Below are 15,662 nucleotides of genomic sequence, written 5' to 3'. Positions count from 1 at the left end.
AAAATCCAAAAATAATGTACATGGTCGAAGCGATTATGAAATGGGTTAACAAATATTAAGTAATTATAGATTTTAAATTTAAAACTATTTATCTATTGAAAAAAATATGAAATATGCTTCTTTATTTACAACTTTAATTCTTTTCAAAAATTTAATTAAAAATCTATAATAACTAGGCCTAGGCCTATTATATACGTTTTAGCACCACGATTAAGTTAGGGTTATTCCATTTTGATACTCTCTAAAGAGTCGTCACAAGAGGGCGGTTATAATTCTGAAAGCTCGATCTGGGGAAAAACGAGAAACCTAAAAAATGTCGTGCGAGAAAGGTTATATGAATTTTCATTTTTAATGGATGTATACAGATTCACATCAGTCGGAGTCTTTTTATTCTTTCTTGTATACTTTATCTTGTGTTTGTTGTATTTTTTAGAACTAATTTAAATTGAATATTAGGTGTATAACCAGCTTAAAACTTGATAGAAAGCTAGGCCCTTTCCCTCTGAAAACAGGCCTGCTCCTGTGCTAGTTCAGTTTCATCACCCGGAAAGAAAGCATTTCCAGTGCTGTACAGTGCAACATCATATTTACTATGGAAGCAGAAGGTGTAGCTGAAGATAATGTCTCACAAATAGATGAACCAACGGTTCAGAAATGTCTTCATACAATGAAATCGACCTCATCTGACACCGAAAAGTTTGCTGCACTTTTGTTGGTAAAAAATAAACTTTCAAGTTTTTTATTTTTATGATTTATACTGTAGGCCTACTACAGTTTACACTTTTTTACAGTACATGACCGTGACGATCATGTTAGTGCAGTGATAAGGTATAAAGAACACCGGCTTTAAAGTTTAAACTCATCTTTTAATACAATACGTATTGTATTGTGATTATTTTTTTAAATAAATATTCCTTTCTGTACTACTATATATGTGCCGTGTGTGTTCATTGAATCTGATGTCTTTTCTTTTCCTGTCCTCATTTCCATCTCAATCAAACCCAATTTTTTGAAATCAATGTGAAAATTGATTGCTTTTGAAGCTTTAACTAAATGTTAAATCTATAAAATAGTTTTAGTACAAAAGCCCATTAATTCTGTACTTTAAAAATAAGATATTCACTTAATATTATTTTAATTCACAGATAACCAAGCTTGTACAAGCAGAAACGACAACCAATGAAGTTAGAAATCAAATCTTCCACTCTCTTGGTTTCAGCTTTCTGAACAGGCTGCTTAGCACAAGTAATTATTGTCATAGTAATTATAGTCATGTAGAAGTCCTACAGCTGTATAGTTTGCCAACCCTGACTTGTACCATAAGAGATTTAAAGGCATAGTGTACTTAATTTGGCTTGACAGTATTTCTATTGAGCATATTATTGCAAATTGACCATGAATGCTGTTGCTTAATTGAAGCAAGAAAATTTAACAACAGGTTTTATTTGTGGCTGCGACACGATCACTTCCATACCCCGTATCAGACATCGCAAAGAATAAGTACATAGTAGTAGTACTGTTGGTATTTGTCGCAGCCAGACATAAGATCAATGGACTGATTATGAGTTCCTATCTTGACAACAAGGCGAGCTCAGTGTCTTTGTTGTTAAAGTAGATTGCCTTGATTGAAGAAACCTACTTCAAACACCATATATACCATATAACAGAAAATATGTATTTATTAAGGATTATCATAATAGAACCGCTCCTTTAAAACACCCCTATTCAGGGGACACTTTATTGTGAAATGAACAAGGGGTAATATGTATAATAGTGTTAGCGCTACAGTGAACCACTATATTCAGGGAACACCCATATTATTTTCTCCTGGAATACTGATCTACCAACCAACACTCAAAAACTGCTAATGTGAATAAATTATCAATACAGTATATATATTTCATGTGATAGATTTGGTAGTGTTTAAATACATAAATAATTTGTTTAAGCATCAAAAGCATCTTGTATATTGTGTTTGTCCCTGTGAACAAATTCCTACCTTTAAGGAGGATAGAAAATTAATTTGCTTATTGTTAACTTTGAAAGTTATGCCTAAATATACAATAAAGGAAAAATATTTTATGGTCTTTTTTGCAATTATAGGAGTTATTTTGCATTGTTTTTTCTAAATAATATATTTTGAAGAAGTAATATAAAACTTTTATCTTCTTAGAAGAAGAGACAGCAGGATGTGAAGTGAGCGCTTTCCATTCTCTTGCCATGACAATGTTGGCGTGTTATAGCACAGATGATCTTTTCTCCCAACACCCTGAGATGCTCAACAAGATACCCATGTTTAATGAGATTATCACAGGAAACAGGTAAATATTTTACTATTTCATGGATGTAGTTTCAAAAAGCTATGGGTTGAGTGGGGGAAAAACACATACTTTCAGATACCCAGAGTGAGATTTATGTTAAAATGAATGTGCTTGCTGTGTTAATTTTAGAAGAAAATGAGAATAAAATATTGTGAACCTTTTCTGGTATCACCTATCTCATTACTTGTAATTTCAATCCATTTTTTTCTCCCATACATCTTTACTATTTTAAGTGCTTTGGGACAATATGTTAATAGTTTGTTAAAAGCGCTATATAAATTTGACAACATTAACATTGACATTGGTTTTCTTATATTCACAGTGTCTTATGCAATGCAGAAGAAGGTGTTGCTATATTAGATGATGTCTATCAGATTCTGTTTGCCATTGCCAAGTCTCCTGTTGGTAGAGAGCATCTAGTGCAGTGTAAAACATTTACAGCTCTCTGCTTAACTATTACTAACAATATGAAAGGTAAGTTGAGGGGTATAACAAGTCATTTTGGACAGGGCATGATTTATGAATCTACCTAAACAGTGTTTAACAAGTCATTTTGGACAGGGCATGATTTAAGAATTCTACCTAAACATTGTTGGCAATGATAAAAAAAAAATGTGTGTATTAATGATCAAAAAACCACCAGAGAAATTATTACGTGAAGGTCACCGGCAAACTGGTATATACCATAGGCAGGAGTATGTACAGTAGTGATAAAATGTAGGTAACTTTGTTAGCCTAGTAAACTTCTAAAAGTTGACAAACAGACAGAAATCTGGGAGAATTCACCAATCACTATATTAAAGTGAAACACTTGCACCTAACATTTAAATATTCGGGGAATATCTGTTTAGTGAAGTCCTTAATTATTAATAGACTTGAGTAAAATACTACTGTAGTGTGTCACAACATATTAATTGTAATTGGTGAATATGGCTACATGGCTTTCAGAAGTCACTGTCCTTCACAAGGACTTATAAGTGTACTTGATAGCAAAGTATAATGGAATAGAAAATAATTGCTTGAGTGGGGAGGTACAAAGGACAATTGCATTTTATAAAAGAAGTACAATCATTTGAATAGGGATATGTCTGGCAGAAGATAATAATATAAAAGACAACGAGGAAGTTATTAGGGAATAAACAATTTGAGTTTTCTATACAGTTTAATTTTTTTATTTTTTTATTACCAATCAAAATTACCAAAAAACACCCCAAAAGACTGAGATATGATGACAGTTAGACAAAAGTGAACAAAACTATATAGCATCTCAGGTTACATAAATAATCATTTAAATATAAGATCTATAAATTATTTTTATGTATTACAGTATTAATACTATTATTTATTTAACAATCCAGCACAGAGGAAGGGTTAAATGTTACCTGAAAGCTCTGCAATTTCTTTCTGTCTGTCTGTTTTAATTTATTGTTTGATTTAGCTTATTTCTTATTTTTGTTTGTATCTCAGCCACTGATTACCAATAGCTTTGTCATTTTTTCAGTAATTATTATTTATTTATAAGGCTGTGTTTTCGCTGCCAAAATTATCGGTTATCCGATTTTTTAACCCATCAGGTAATTAATTAAAAAATAAAATGCGCATGATCAGTCATTACCAAACAACCAAGTGCCCAATCACAATGCAACAATTTGTCCTTCATGTAAAAGTTACAAATTATCGCATTTATCTGATAAATATTTGAATGAGATAAATATCGGTTAATTGAGTGGAATTGGTTAAACCCAATTTCCACAGGCAGTTTATTGGTTAATTTTTGGTTGCAAAAACACAGGCTTAGTATAACAAAAAGTTCTCAGACAAATATCAGTAAAAATTGTTTTATATTATGGACAAATTTAAAAAAGCTGCCACAAAAATATTCGTTCCTTTGTCATATATCTACTATAATTATATACCCTTTTTTAATATAGGTTGTGAGAAAGCCTTTAAGGTGATGATAGGTCTTTTTCACCTGGGTGGACAGTACAGTTGGATGCATGAACAGGAATCGTTTTTACAACTTTTGGACATCTTAAGCAAGCAGTTTTCAGATAGTCAGGTAACGTTCAACACATCAAAATACTGTACTGTGTTTTATCTGTACTAGTAAAAAGTGAAGTTCACTAAATACAAATTCCATTGAAAGGAATGAGCAGCAATATTATGTCTTAACGCTATAGCCAACCACTATTTCTAGGACACCTTTAAAGAACAACCGTATTTAGCATCTACATATGATTTCAAAACAATTTCGAGATTTACGATTTTGCCACGCATACTAGCTACCTCAGGGGTCAATAGACAAGTCTCACAAAGCGTGAAAAATTGCTAGTAAACACACCTTTTGAATAAATCGTAAAAAATAGAAATGTTGAATTTTTTTATTGTTTCTTTTTTCTCTCTGGATATTGAAGTGTTGAACTTAAATAACAGACTAAACATTTTGGCAAATTTAAGCCTAATGCAGGTCAAATTAGCAATTGAAATGTATGTATCTTGTATGTTAACAACAGTGAAAACTCAGGAGGAAGATTTTGCTAAGCACACTTAATGTCACAGCAATTTATTGGGATGGCTGTATGTAAATCTCGCAATTGTTCTAAAATCATAATGTATATATAATCAAAGTATAGTTCTCTGTAAAATTGTCCTTTAAAGATATATTGTCCCCCTAAAAAAATATTTTTTTTAAATTTTTTTGTTGAATATGTTATTTTAATGTCACATAATAGTTATTCACTCTCACAAAAACTTGGGTCTGAAAAAATTTTATTTACCTGAGAAAAATGTACTTTAAAGCAAAAAATTGTCAAATTGTCTGGAAGACAATGAGTTTTTGGGTAATTTAACTGTTTATTTTGTCTTTTTATAGGTGAAATCATTTTTTCCCCCGTTTTTTTTCTTATGGAAGTGAACAACTTCATTAAAACTGCAAAATGGCCTATTCAAAGTCCGATTTTAAAAATCTTTATTTTTCATGATTTTGGGGGACAATACATCTTTAAGTGGACACTTTGATGCTATATAGCATCTCAGGTTACATAAATAATCTTAAATTAAATATAAGATCTATAAATTATTGGTATGGTTCTCTGTAAAATTGTCCTTTAAGTGGAATGGTGTCTACTGTATTATTTTGTGTTATTTGTATAGTTTGTTCGCGTTATACATGTGTGTAAATGGCTGAGCCATAAATTTCTAATGTGTCAAGTTTTTTTTTGTACAGGATTTGCAGAAATTTGAATTATGTGACAGTCTAGGTTTAATTTTGGAGTATGCTGGCTCTGGAATTGCAGACTTTCCACCAACATGGAGTAATCATGTCTTTACTGGTATTTCCCAGTTACTTAGAAATAAATTAAGTAAGTTTAGATAAGCATACAGTTATTATATTCCAGGTGATGGCAAACTAGTCAGGGAATCATTAAATGCCCACTATATCTGTTCATGAATATTATTAGTATATGAAATTTATAATTAAAAATATGAAAACTAAATTTCATTTTATTTATTTGTTCGACATAACATCCAGGACTTCTTTAAGAGTAAATAGAGCTCTATGGCTCACAAGCCAACAGTCCCATAAACACAGTACAGTTTTTTTTAATTCCTTTTTTTTTTTCACACACGAGGATTGTTAGGAATACAATCGTGTTAATATGCTCAATTTGCCGGAACAGAGACATATAGTTTTGTGTGACTGATTAGTGGGCATGTCCTCAAACTGGCGCATCTTATTGGCTGATGTGGTGCAACCATATTTGATGGTCCCCCTCCATAGTGGCTAGCTTTTTGAGCTGTGATTGATTTGTATTGTCTAGTTGTATAATATAATAAGTCTATGGTAGTAGTGGTATAATTTGGTGTTATGTCTGTTGTATATTATATTTATACCATAACACCTTAGCATGCAGTACAACTTTAATATATTTTTAGATGAGTCTCAAAGAGACTCCCAGTTAAGTTTGACCTCTGGTATGGTTCAAGCATGTGGTGTTGAATGGGCATTAGGTCCAGAAAAGAGCGATACCAAGACGCTGCTACTGATGGTACATATGGCATGTATTGAGGTCAGAATGCTTCTAGAAAATTCCACCGATGAAAAGGTAAGTAAATTTAATTTATTCGATGTTTAATAAATCATACCAAAACTTGTTTGATTTTGGCTTTCATTACTTACTCATTTGGTAAGTCAGTAGATGTACAGTATTTGACTGAACTAATTTCAGCAGATAACTGTTTAGTATATCTTGACTAAGGAGATCTGTAGGGGTGATCTGTTCTCTACTATTTGGTTAACTGGAAGATGTGTAGTCAAACCAGAATGCACATCAGCATGTGACACACATGAAGTGCCTGGCATGTTGTTTATTTTATTTTTATATCATCAAAATCAAATACTACCTCATGATGCATGTAATCTCTACATTTTGACTTTAAATCAGAAATAAAGTTAATTAATTCATTTAAATTTTTAAAAAGTTAATAATAATTAATAATGATGTAAAGAAATGAATAACAACATTAATTTATTTCACAGAGAATGGAAAAAGCTGGTATAATTACATCATGTTACAAAATACTTGAAAATGTTATAGAATTCCTTATGGTAGGGCCTTCAATGGGCCTAGACCAGAAACAGACCCTTCAGCTACACTCAGCAATGACTGGGGCATTTGGTGCTATCATCTACTATATAAAGAATGTACAGGCTGATCTACAAAAAGTAATTTGTTTATTAATTAATTCACTTATTTCAGAAATAATATCTATTTACACTACAGTATATTAGCATAATAGCAAGAAAAACAGGAAAAATAGATCAATAGAATCGGAAAAAGTTTTTCAAGTCTGCTGGTGTAGTCTATTTCTGATCTGTAGGAGGCCTATGTACGTACCAGGAGAGGCTGTATTCCACAGGATTTTAAACCAAAACTATCAATTAATTTGTCATGTGTGCAAGTTCCTTTAACGTTAGTGTAAATGACCTAATCAACCTCAGTGAACAGTCAATCTTTCAATTCATGAAAATTCATTATTTGTGAAACTATAACATTACAAATGTGTTCTTTTATAGATTAATGATCCTATAGTGCAAGCATCAGTGCGTGTGTTTAGCACGTGGTTAGCTGAGGAAACGTCTGCGCTCAAAGAAGGCATCTATGAGATACTTCCGTTTCTTATCCATGTTGCGTATGTCGTCATTGTTCAGATTAACTTTATTATAGTAATAATAACATATTCTAAAAAAACAAAGAACTAATATTTTTGATAAATTAGCTTGGCATCAGAGGGTGAGGTGGGGGTGGGGGTACTAATTTAATTGTTCAGATCCTTTGCCCTACTCTGACATAATTGTACTGTATACTCAGTATATTGAGAACACTTTAAAAAAGTAATTCTCAGTTGGGCTTGGACCCATAACCCCATGATCAATAGCCTGGTGTTCATACTACTAGACCACCAAGTTTATGCTGATGGCTAAAGGTTATCTTTGTCTGGGAGCTCAATTGGTCAGATGTTAATGTACCCTACCGGAAAATTTCTTTTTAAATTTCTCAGTGTGTTGAGTATACAGTACAATTATTCGGAGTAAAGGTAAAACACGAAATTGTTCTTTTTATGATGAATTTACACACTTTTTAAAACTCTCTCTTTCATAACAACATTTAAATGAAACCAAGCAATTAAAATATGATTATTTTATGTCAATGAATGCCAACATTAGACTATATTTCTTACAGAACCAAATCATTTCACGATGCAGTGACAAACCCTTCTCAAGAAGTGTTTAGCAATTCTGACCTCCTTCGCTTGCTGTTACCTGGTTTCTGCCACCTCAGTGTGGAGCCTGCCTCGCGAAAGATTTTAGTGGAGCATAACTGTATTGAGATTTTCATGCAGTATTTTAACTACCAGTGGCAACTACTACAACAAGGCAAGCAAGCCGAGGATTCAGAGGTATGGTTTTGGATTTCTTGTTTCTTAGGCTCTGTTCACACTATATTTGGGCATATCACTACCATATTTGGGCACATCACACTTTTTATCAAGCTTAAAGCTCTGACTACACTATCAAACTTTATGTGACAAAAAAATGTTATGTGCCCATATATGGACGTGATGCTATCATATCACTACCGTATTTGGGCATATTACTACCATATTTGGTGTGATGTGCCCATATGGATACAAATCAATGATATCATATCACTACCTTATTTGGGCATATACTGTACCTACCATATTTGGGTACAGTTTTGTCAAACTAGTGTAGACAGAGTTTTAGAGAGATTATCAATGTGGATTGAAAAGACCTTGAAGCATGTGAGGTAATTTCTGGACTGAACAGTGTGTGATTTATACTCCAAAAGGCTTGCTAAATAATTGCAGAAACGTTAAAATAGTGTGTAGTAGTGGATCCCTAAATATATCAATTTTAGGTTGAGATTTGTTTTACTTTTTGAGAACTATTGGGTATCTCTTTTTGAGAACTATTGGGTATCTCTTTTTGAGAACTATTGGGTATCTCTTTTTGAGAACTATTGGGTATCTCTTTTTGAGAACTATTGGGTATCTCTTTTTGAGAACTATTGGGTATCTCTTTTTGAGAACTATTGGGTATCTCTTTTTGAGAACTATTGGGTATCTCTTTTTGAGAACTATTGGGTATCTCTTTTTGAGAACTATTGGGTATCTCTTTTTGAGAACTATTGGGTATCTCTTTTTGAGAACTATTGGGTATCTCTTTTTGAGAACTATTGGGTATCTCTTTTTGAGAACTATTGGGTATCTCTTTTTGAGAACTATTGGGTATCTCTTTTTGAGAACTATTGGGTATCTCTTTTTGAGAACTATTGGGTATCTCTTTTTGAGAACTATTGGGTATCTCTTTTTGAGAACTATTGGGTATCTCTTTTTGAGAACTATTGGGTATCTCTTTTTGAGAACTATTGGGTATCTCTTTTTGAGAACTATTGGGTATCTCTTTTTGAGAACTATTGGGTATCTCTTTTTGAGAACTATTGGGTATCTCTTTTTGAGAACTATTGGGTATCTCTTTTTGAGAACTATTGGGTATCTCTTTTTGAGAACTATTGGGTATCTCTTTTTGAGAACTATTGGGTATCTCTTTTTGAGAACTATTGGGTATCTCTTTTTGAGAACTATTGGGTATCTCTTTTTGAGAACTATTGGGTATCTCTTTTTGAGAACTATTGGGTATCTCTTTTTGAGAACTATTGGGTATCTCTTTTTGAGAACTATTGGGTATCTCTTTTTGAGAACTATTGGGTATCTCTTTTTGAGAACTATTGGGTATCTCTTTTTGAGAACTATTGGGTATCTCTTTTTGAGAACTATTGGGTATCTCTTTTTGAGAACTATTGGGTATCTCTTTTTGAGAACTATTGGGTATCTCTTTTTGAGAACTATTGGGTATCTCTTTTTGAGAACTATTGGGTATCTCTTTTTGAGAACTATTGGGTATCTCTTTTTGAGAACTATTGGGTATCTCTTTTTGAGAACTATTGGGTATCTCTTTTTGAGAACTATTGGGTATCTCTTTTTGAGAACTATTGGGTATCTCTTTTTGAGAACTATTGGGTATCTCTTTTTGAGAACTATTGGGTATCTCTTTTTGCTTCATTTTTAGATGGCTCTTGCTACATTGTGCAATATTTTTTTGAACATCACGGTTGAAGAACCAGAGATGATTGCCAAACATCAAGTCTTTGATGAACTTCTCTCTATTGTGTCAACTTCCTTACCAACCCTAGGTAAGCTTACTGTGTACTAGTTGTACATTTGAATCTCAAATTTATTAAGACAAAACATACTGTGATTGGGAAACCTCTCTCTTTAAACTTGATCTTCACTGCATCAGAAAGGTGTTGGCTGATTGGGGCTCTTTAAAAATGTGGAAAATCGGAAAAGATACCACACCGCAAGAACAAAAATTGTTGATAGGATGTCCAGGTCTTGTGGACCCTTGTGTTTTTTAGAACTGTTAAATGCAGAGGAGGTGGACATTTTCTGCCTCACTGGGAGGGTACACACCCTCAGCATCAGGACATCACTAACATCATTGATTTGTCTATTAGATAATTTGAATTCATTATAATGTCTGTTAAAATCAACAAAGGCCATCACCAAAGGTGTAGAGGATACACCGTTTTCCAGTGACACACCACCCTTTACTCAGAATTCCTAACAACATTGAATCCTGATTTTGGGCATTGCAGCTAATAAAAATATTTTCATTTGTTTCAGGTCTTAATAACCTTGTAATATCATTCAATATGATTGTACTTGGCTTAATGCTGCTGAGACATTTTGCCAGAAAAACAGGTTAGAAAACAATTTATTTATTTTTTTTTTACATACAAGAAAACACATTATGTTTCACAATATCACTATACTGCAAAAGTATTACAAAAATACCAATGGACAAACAAATGTAAGCTTTAAGCTTGCTTCCCCTTGGCTGTAACGCAACGGCTTCGGCGCAATGCAAGTGAGTTGACAAATCACAAGCGACAGTTCGGAGGGTCCATGACGCTAAGTGGTAACCAAGCCTATTAGCAAATCAAAATACTGATTAGTTTAATTTAGTAAAATGATTAATTTTAATATTATAAATCTTCCATTTGTTAAAGATATTCCCTGTACAGAGCAACTCAAAGATTACATACATACCAGTGTGCAGATAATGAATGGTGCATATGCAATTGTGGGTAAAGGATTATGTGGAGTTAGTGAACTGTACCAACCATTTTGGGAAGATATAATGGAGCTATGGTATCTAGCAATGCAAGGCAAGTGAACACCCCTATTCAGGGGACACCTCTTTTCAGGGGACATCCCTATTTAGCGGACACCCCTATTTAGTGGACACCCCTATTCAGTGGACACTCATATTCAGGGAACACCCCTTTTCAGGGGACCTATTCAGTGGACACCCCTATTTAGTGGACACCCCTATTCAGGGGACACACGTATTCGGCAGCAATATTATGGAAAAACTTACCAGCGAAATAAACAAGGGGGAAATACATGTTTTAACACTACAGCAAACTTTGTTGAGTACTTCTGTCTCCGAATGCTCACCACAAGATTATAGGAATTTTCGTCAACTTAGCTAAATGACTAGAGTAGTTTACTGTAGATTTTATTAGCTTGTATTATCTCATATACTGTAGGCCTACTGCTAAATTGGTGATAGGAACTGGTCTTATTTTTTAACTTTGCACAAATTGTGGTTGTGCTTTTTGTTTTTCTCGAAAACTACTATTTATCAGAAAATAGTAGTTTTTCAGTAATTATCACAGTGAATGAATTTGACCAACTGCATTAAATTTTGAATTAATAATGTTTTATTTTCCAATAGTGATGACAGCTTGTATCTCTGTGTTGCCATGGCTACCAAATGTTATTATTGAAACAAAGATGATAAATCATGCATCAAACATCTTAGGCAACTGTAAAAGTAAGTAGCACTACTTCTCCAACGTTTATTAGCATTAGAAAGTAAATAAATAAAGATCACTAGAGATGCAACAATCAATCAATCAATCGTTCGATTTATATAGCGCCATTCCAACATTCATTGCTCATGGCGCTGTAGAAAAAATCAGAAAAGGTGAGTTTTGAGTAGTGACTTAAAGTGACTTAATAATGATGTGTGTTTAATGTTCAAGGGTAGGTGGTTCCCCAACTATGTTTGCTCCTCGGAATGTCCAGTAGCACCTGATGGCTAGATCTTAGTTCTCGCTTTCCCTTCTTGACTGTCAAGAATTCTGAGAGATATTTTTGAGCGCATTTAGGCATCGGAACACCAGCAGCAGGATCTTAAATTTACTAAGTGATTTGACCGATCACATGCGATGGATTATTTGACCTGTTGCTTTTCATTGGTCAACTCCCTTGCATTACATCTACCTCATTGCATTCATTCAATTCATTCATCAGTAGAAAATTACTTCTATTTATTGTCATATACATATACATGGAAATTATATTTGCTCTGAGATATACAAAAACAGATAAATAACAAAACAATCACATCACTCTCGTACGGTATACTGACAAGCATTCAGTGCCCGAATGGAACATGGATAAAAGCTGTTACGAAACCTATTTGTGGGAGAGATGATGGACCGGTAACGTCTACTGCTACGCAACACGTCATGCATGAGTAGAATCTTGCAATATAGAATGTGTCATCAATTTTCACAAACTGATTCAATAGAACTTTGCTCAAGCTTAATGTGTGTTAAAATAAGTATAGTATATTTAAATTATTTGCTATATTAAATTTTGCATGTATTTATTTGTATTTTTGTATAGATATACAGCCTGATCTAAGGACACTATTTGGCTCTATGTTGTGTGAGCTGGCTAAACATAATGCTACAGCATTAGCAAAGATAAAACACCTTAACGGAATGGACATTGCAAGGTAACAAAATTGTAGTGTGTCTTTCGTTTGTACAGTATCGATACAGCATCTCATGTCTCATGTGACCCTTAACCCTTAAACTAACCTTCCATGATACAGGCACCAAATGTAATACACATGTGACACCTGTATCATAGGCACTTACACATGTGACACTGTATTACAGAAATTGCCTATAAACATTCTACATATGGGGACATGTTACAGTGAATCGGGTGTATTATGTATTCCTTTCAACAACAAAAAAGAGAGATGTATTTTTTTTTTCTGAAAGTGTTTGTCTACCCAAAGACCGACCACTTTAAATAATTACATAACATAATATTTAAAAATATTTCTGTTTAATACACATCCAGGATGCATAAACTCGAAGAACTTGGTATAATGCTACAAAGATGAAGACTCAACTCAAAGTAATTTCAAAGGCACTTTGAGCTTGTGGTTTGATTTGACCAGCTTGATAAGAAACTGAATAGCAAAGCTGAAGTCAAGATGCTCTGATTTGCTACCAGCAGAAAAGACAATTAAAACACCTTTCCAATGATAGAGCCTTGTTTTAGTATAAATAAACCAAGTTTTCCTGCCTGTTTTTTATTCCTGTCTATAGAACAGCTGTACAAAGAAGTGTGTGGCAAATTAAAATGAATGCAAATTATTTTTTATAATATAATGCATGAAAATACAGAAAAATTATATAAAGACATACCGCATATGACCGATTATAGTCCCAGAGGATTAACAGTGGATTTGGTAATTTAGCCTAAATTAGGGGGTTGGATTACCTGTATATGCGAGCATGGGGTTATACTCGGCCATATTCGGTAATTAGCTTTCAATCTTATCCAGAGCTGACTGTAGTTCAGATTTTAAGCTAAGAGATGTAAAATATTTAAAAAATAAAAACTACAGTAGAAGCCCTCCTTTCAAAAACCCCTATTCAGGGGACACCCTCCTGTGAAACAAATGAGGGATAATATATTTAAACACTACAACCAAACTCTATTCAGGGGACACACATATTAAGGTGACACATTCCTGTAAAACAAATGAGGGGGCAATATTTATTTTAACACTACAACTAACCCTTATTCAGGGGACATCCACATTAAGCACTTTCCTGTGAAACAAATGAGGGAAAATATATTTTAACACTACAACCAACCCTTATTCAGGGGACACACCTATTAAGGCGACACTTTTCTGTGAAACAAATGAGGGGGCAATATTTATTTTAACACTACAACCAACCCCTATTCACGGGACACACCTATTAAGGTGACACTTTTCTGTGAAACAAATGAGGGGGAAATATTTATTTTAACACTGCAACCAACCCCTATTCACGGGACACACCTATTAAGGTGACACTTTCCTGTGAAACAAATGAGGGGGAAATATTTATTTTAACACTACAACTAACCCTTATTCAGGGGACATCCACATTAAGCACTTTCCTGTGAAACAAATGAGGGAAAATATATTTTAACACTACAACCAACCCTTATTCAGGGGACACACCTATTAAGGCGACACTTTTCTGTGAAACAAATGAGGAGGCAATATTTATTTTAACACTACAACCAACCCCTATTCACGGGACACACCTATTAAGGTGACACTTTCCTGTGAAACAAATGAGGGGGAAATATTTATTTTAACACTGCAACCAACCCCTATTCAGGGGACACACATATTAAAGGTGACACTTTCCTGTGAAACAAATAAGGGGGAAATATTTATTTTAACACTACAACCAACCCCTATTCACGGGACACACCTATTAAGGCGACACTTTCCTGTGAAACAAATGAGGGGGAAATATTTATTTTAACACTGCAACCAACCCCTATTCACGGTGTCCTGAACGTGTACCCTCACTACTGTACATCATTAATACCTTGCATTAGTGTGCTTAAATCTCTGAATCTCATGTATTTTGTTATCCTAATTTTTCTTACTAGCACTGTATTCATTCACTTTTAAGTTTTCTTGCACTTGGGCTGTTCTATTCAATAAAGCTACAAGGTATATTAGGTGTTGTAAGCATATGCCTATCGCCACTAAATTGTAGCTATATGCTAATTGACAGTTGAACGCACATATGTTTTATTTTTTTTAAATGTATATTTTTTAAATCGTTATACACTATTGGTGTACAGTATATAGTTATATTCAGAATTGAATTATCAATAACTGGATCCGTTTTTTCTTTCTTGTGAGCAAGTTGCTATTATGTAGATATACTGTATTTCCCACCGCGAAGTTATGGTGCAAGGGTTACGTCATTTAAATTATGCAACAGCATACTTACGACCATCTGTACAATCGGTATGCCTTGACTATCATTTAAGCTTGGTTCCTACTAGGACGGTGTGGGCTTGTGTTGCTTCCAAGTGAGAATCACGCTTCATAGGCACTGCAAGATTCTGACACATGCCGAAAGATATAGGGTGTCAATGCAGATTTGATATGCTATGGCTGTATGTTGAAGTCCCTTGGGCTTAAGAAAGGAGCTTCGAAAGTTGTAATTTTTATTTTAGTTGGCTGAATTGCTCTTATTCGATTGTTACCATAGTGTTATGGTATTCCCACCATTCTAAAAAGTGCTGTTAAAAAAAGTTGTAATAAATTGTTTTCATTATCCTACTGTACATTATGAATATGTTGTTTTTGTTTACAAGACACAAATATACATGTATATCAATAATACATTTGTCACAACGTAAAAAAATGGAATTCATTTAGATTTAGTTTTACTTTAACTGATTTCAGTTAAATGAATCTTCCATACCTTCAGTTCCCGCGCTTTTGATGATGGGTAAAATGGCAAAGATGAAATTGTTTATAATCAAGAAGAAGAAAAAAATAGGGCCTAAAATGAT

General features: G+C 33.6%; 1 protein-coding gene across 1 annotated transcript; it reads left to right on the top strand.

The window, feature by feature from the left end:
- The first annotated feature begins 279 nt into the window (after positions 1 to 279).
- On the top strand, positions 280 to 14,098 carry LOC140049222 (neurochondrin-like). The gene is made up of 16 exons (XM_072094057.1): positions 280 to 715; positions 1,146 to 1,245; positions 2,174 to 2,321; positions 2,644 to 2,795; positions 4,253 to 4,380; positions 5,548 to 5,683; positions 6,258 to 6,427; positions 6,862 to 7,047; positions 7,399 to 7,514; positions 8,066 to 8,282; positions 9,976 to 10,099; positions 10,593 to 10,670; positions 10,979 to 11,137; positions 11,710 to 11,808; positions 12,669 to 12,780; positions 13,137 to 14,098. Exons 1-16 carry the CDS (start codon positions 593 to 595, stop codon positions 13,177 to 13,179), a joined length of 2,091 nt encoding a protein of 696 aa, XP_071950158.1. The 5' UTR covers positions 280 to 592; the 3' UTR covers positions 13,180 to 14,098.
- Positions 14,099 to 15,662: the final 1,564 nt, after the last annotated feature.

This window comes from Antedon mediterranea, chromosome 5, assembly GCF_964355755.1.
Source record: "Antedon mediterranea chromosome 5, ecAntMedi1.1, whole genome shotgun sequence".
NCBI lineage: Eukaryota > Metazoa > Echinodermata > Crinoidea > Comatulida > Antedonidae > Antedon > Antedon mediterranea.
The sequence above is the reverse complement of the archived record's forward strand: the minus strand, read 5'-3'. Positions and strand labels throughout refer to the sequence as shown.

Bases quoted from the DNA above. Each gene is read 5' to 3' on its own strand.
- LOC140049222 (XM_072094057.1), top strand. From the start codon at position 593: ATGGAAGCAGAAGGTGTAGCTGAAGATAATGTCTCACAAATAGATGAA. The intron at 1,246-2,173 runs GTAATTATTGTC...TTATCTTCTTAG, and splicing joins GAACAGGCTGCTTAGCACAA to AAGAAGAGACAGCAGGATGT. The intron at 10,100-10,592 runs GTAAGCTTACTG...CATTTGTTTCAG, and splicing joins AACTTCCTTACCAACCCTAG to GTCTTAATAACCTTGTAATA.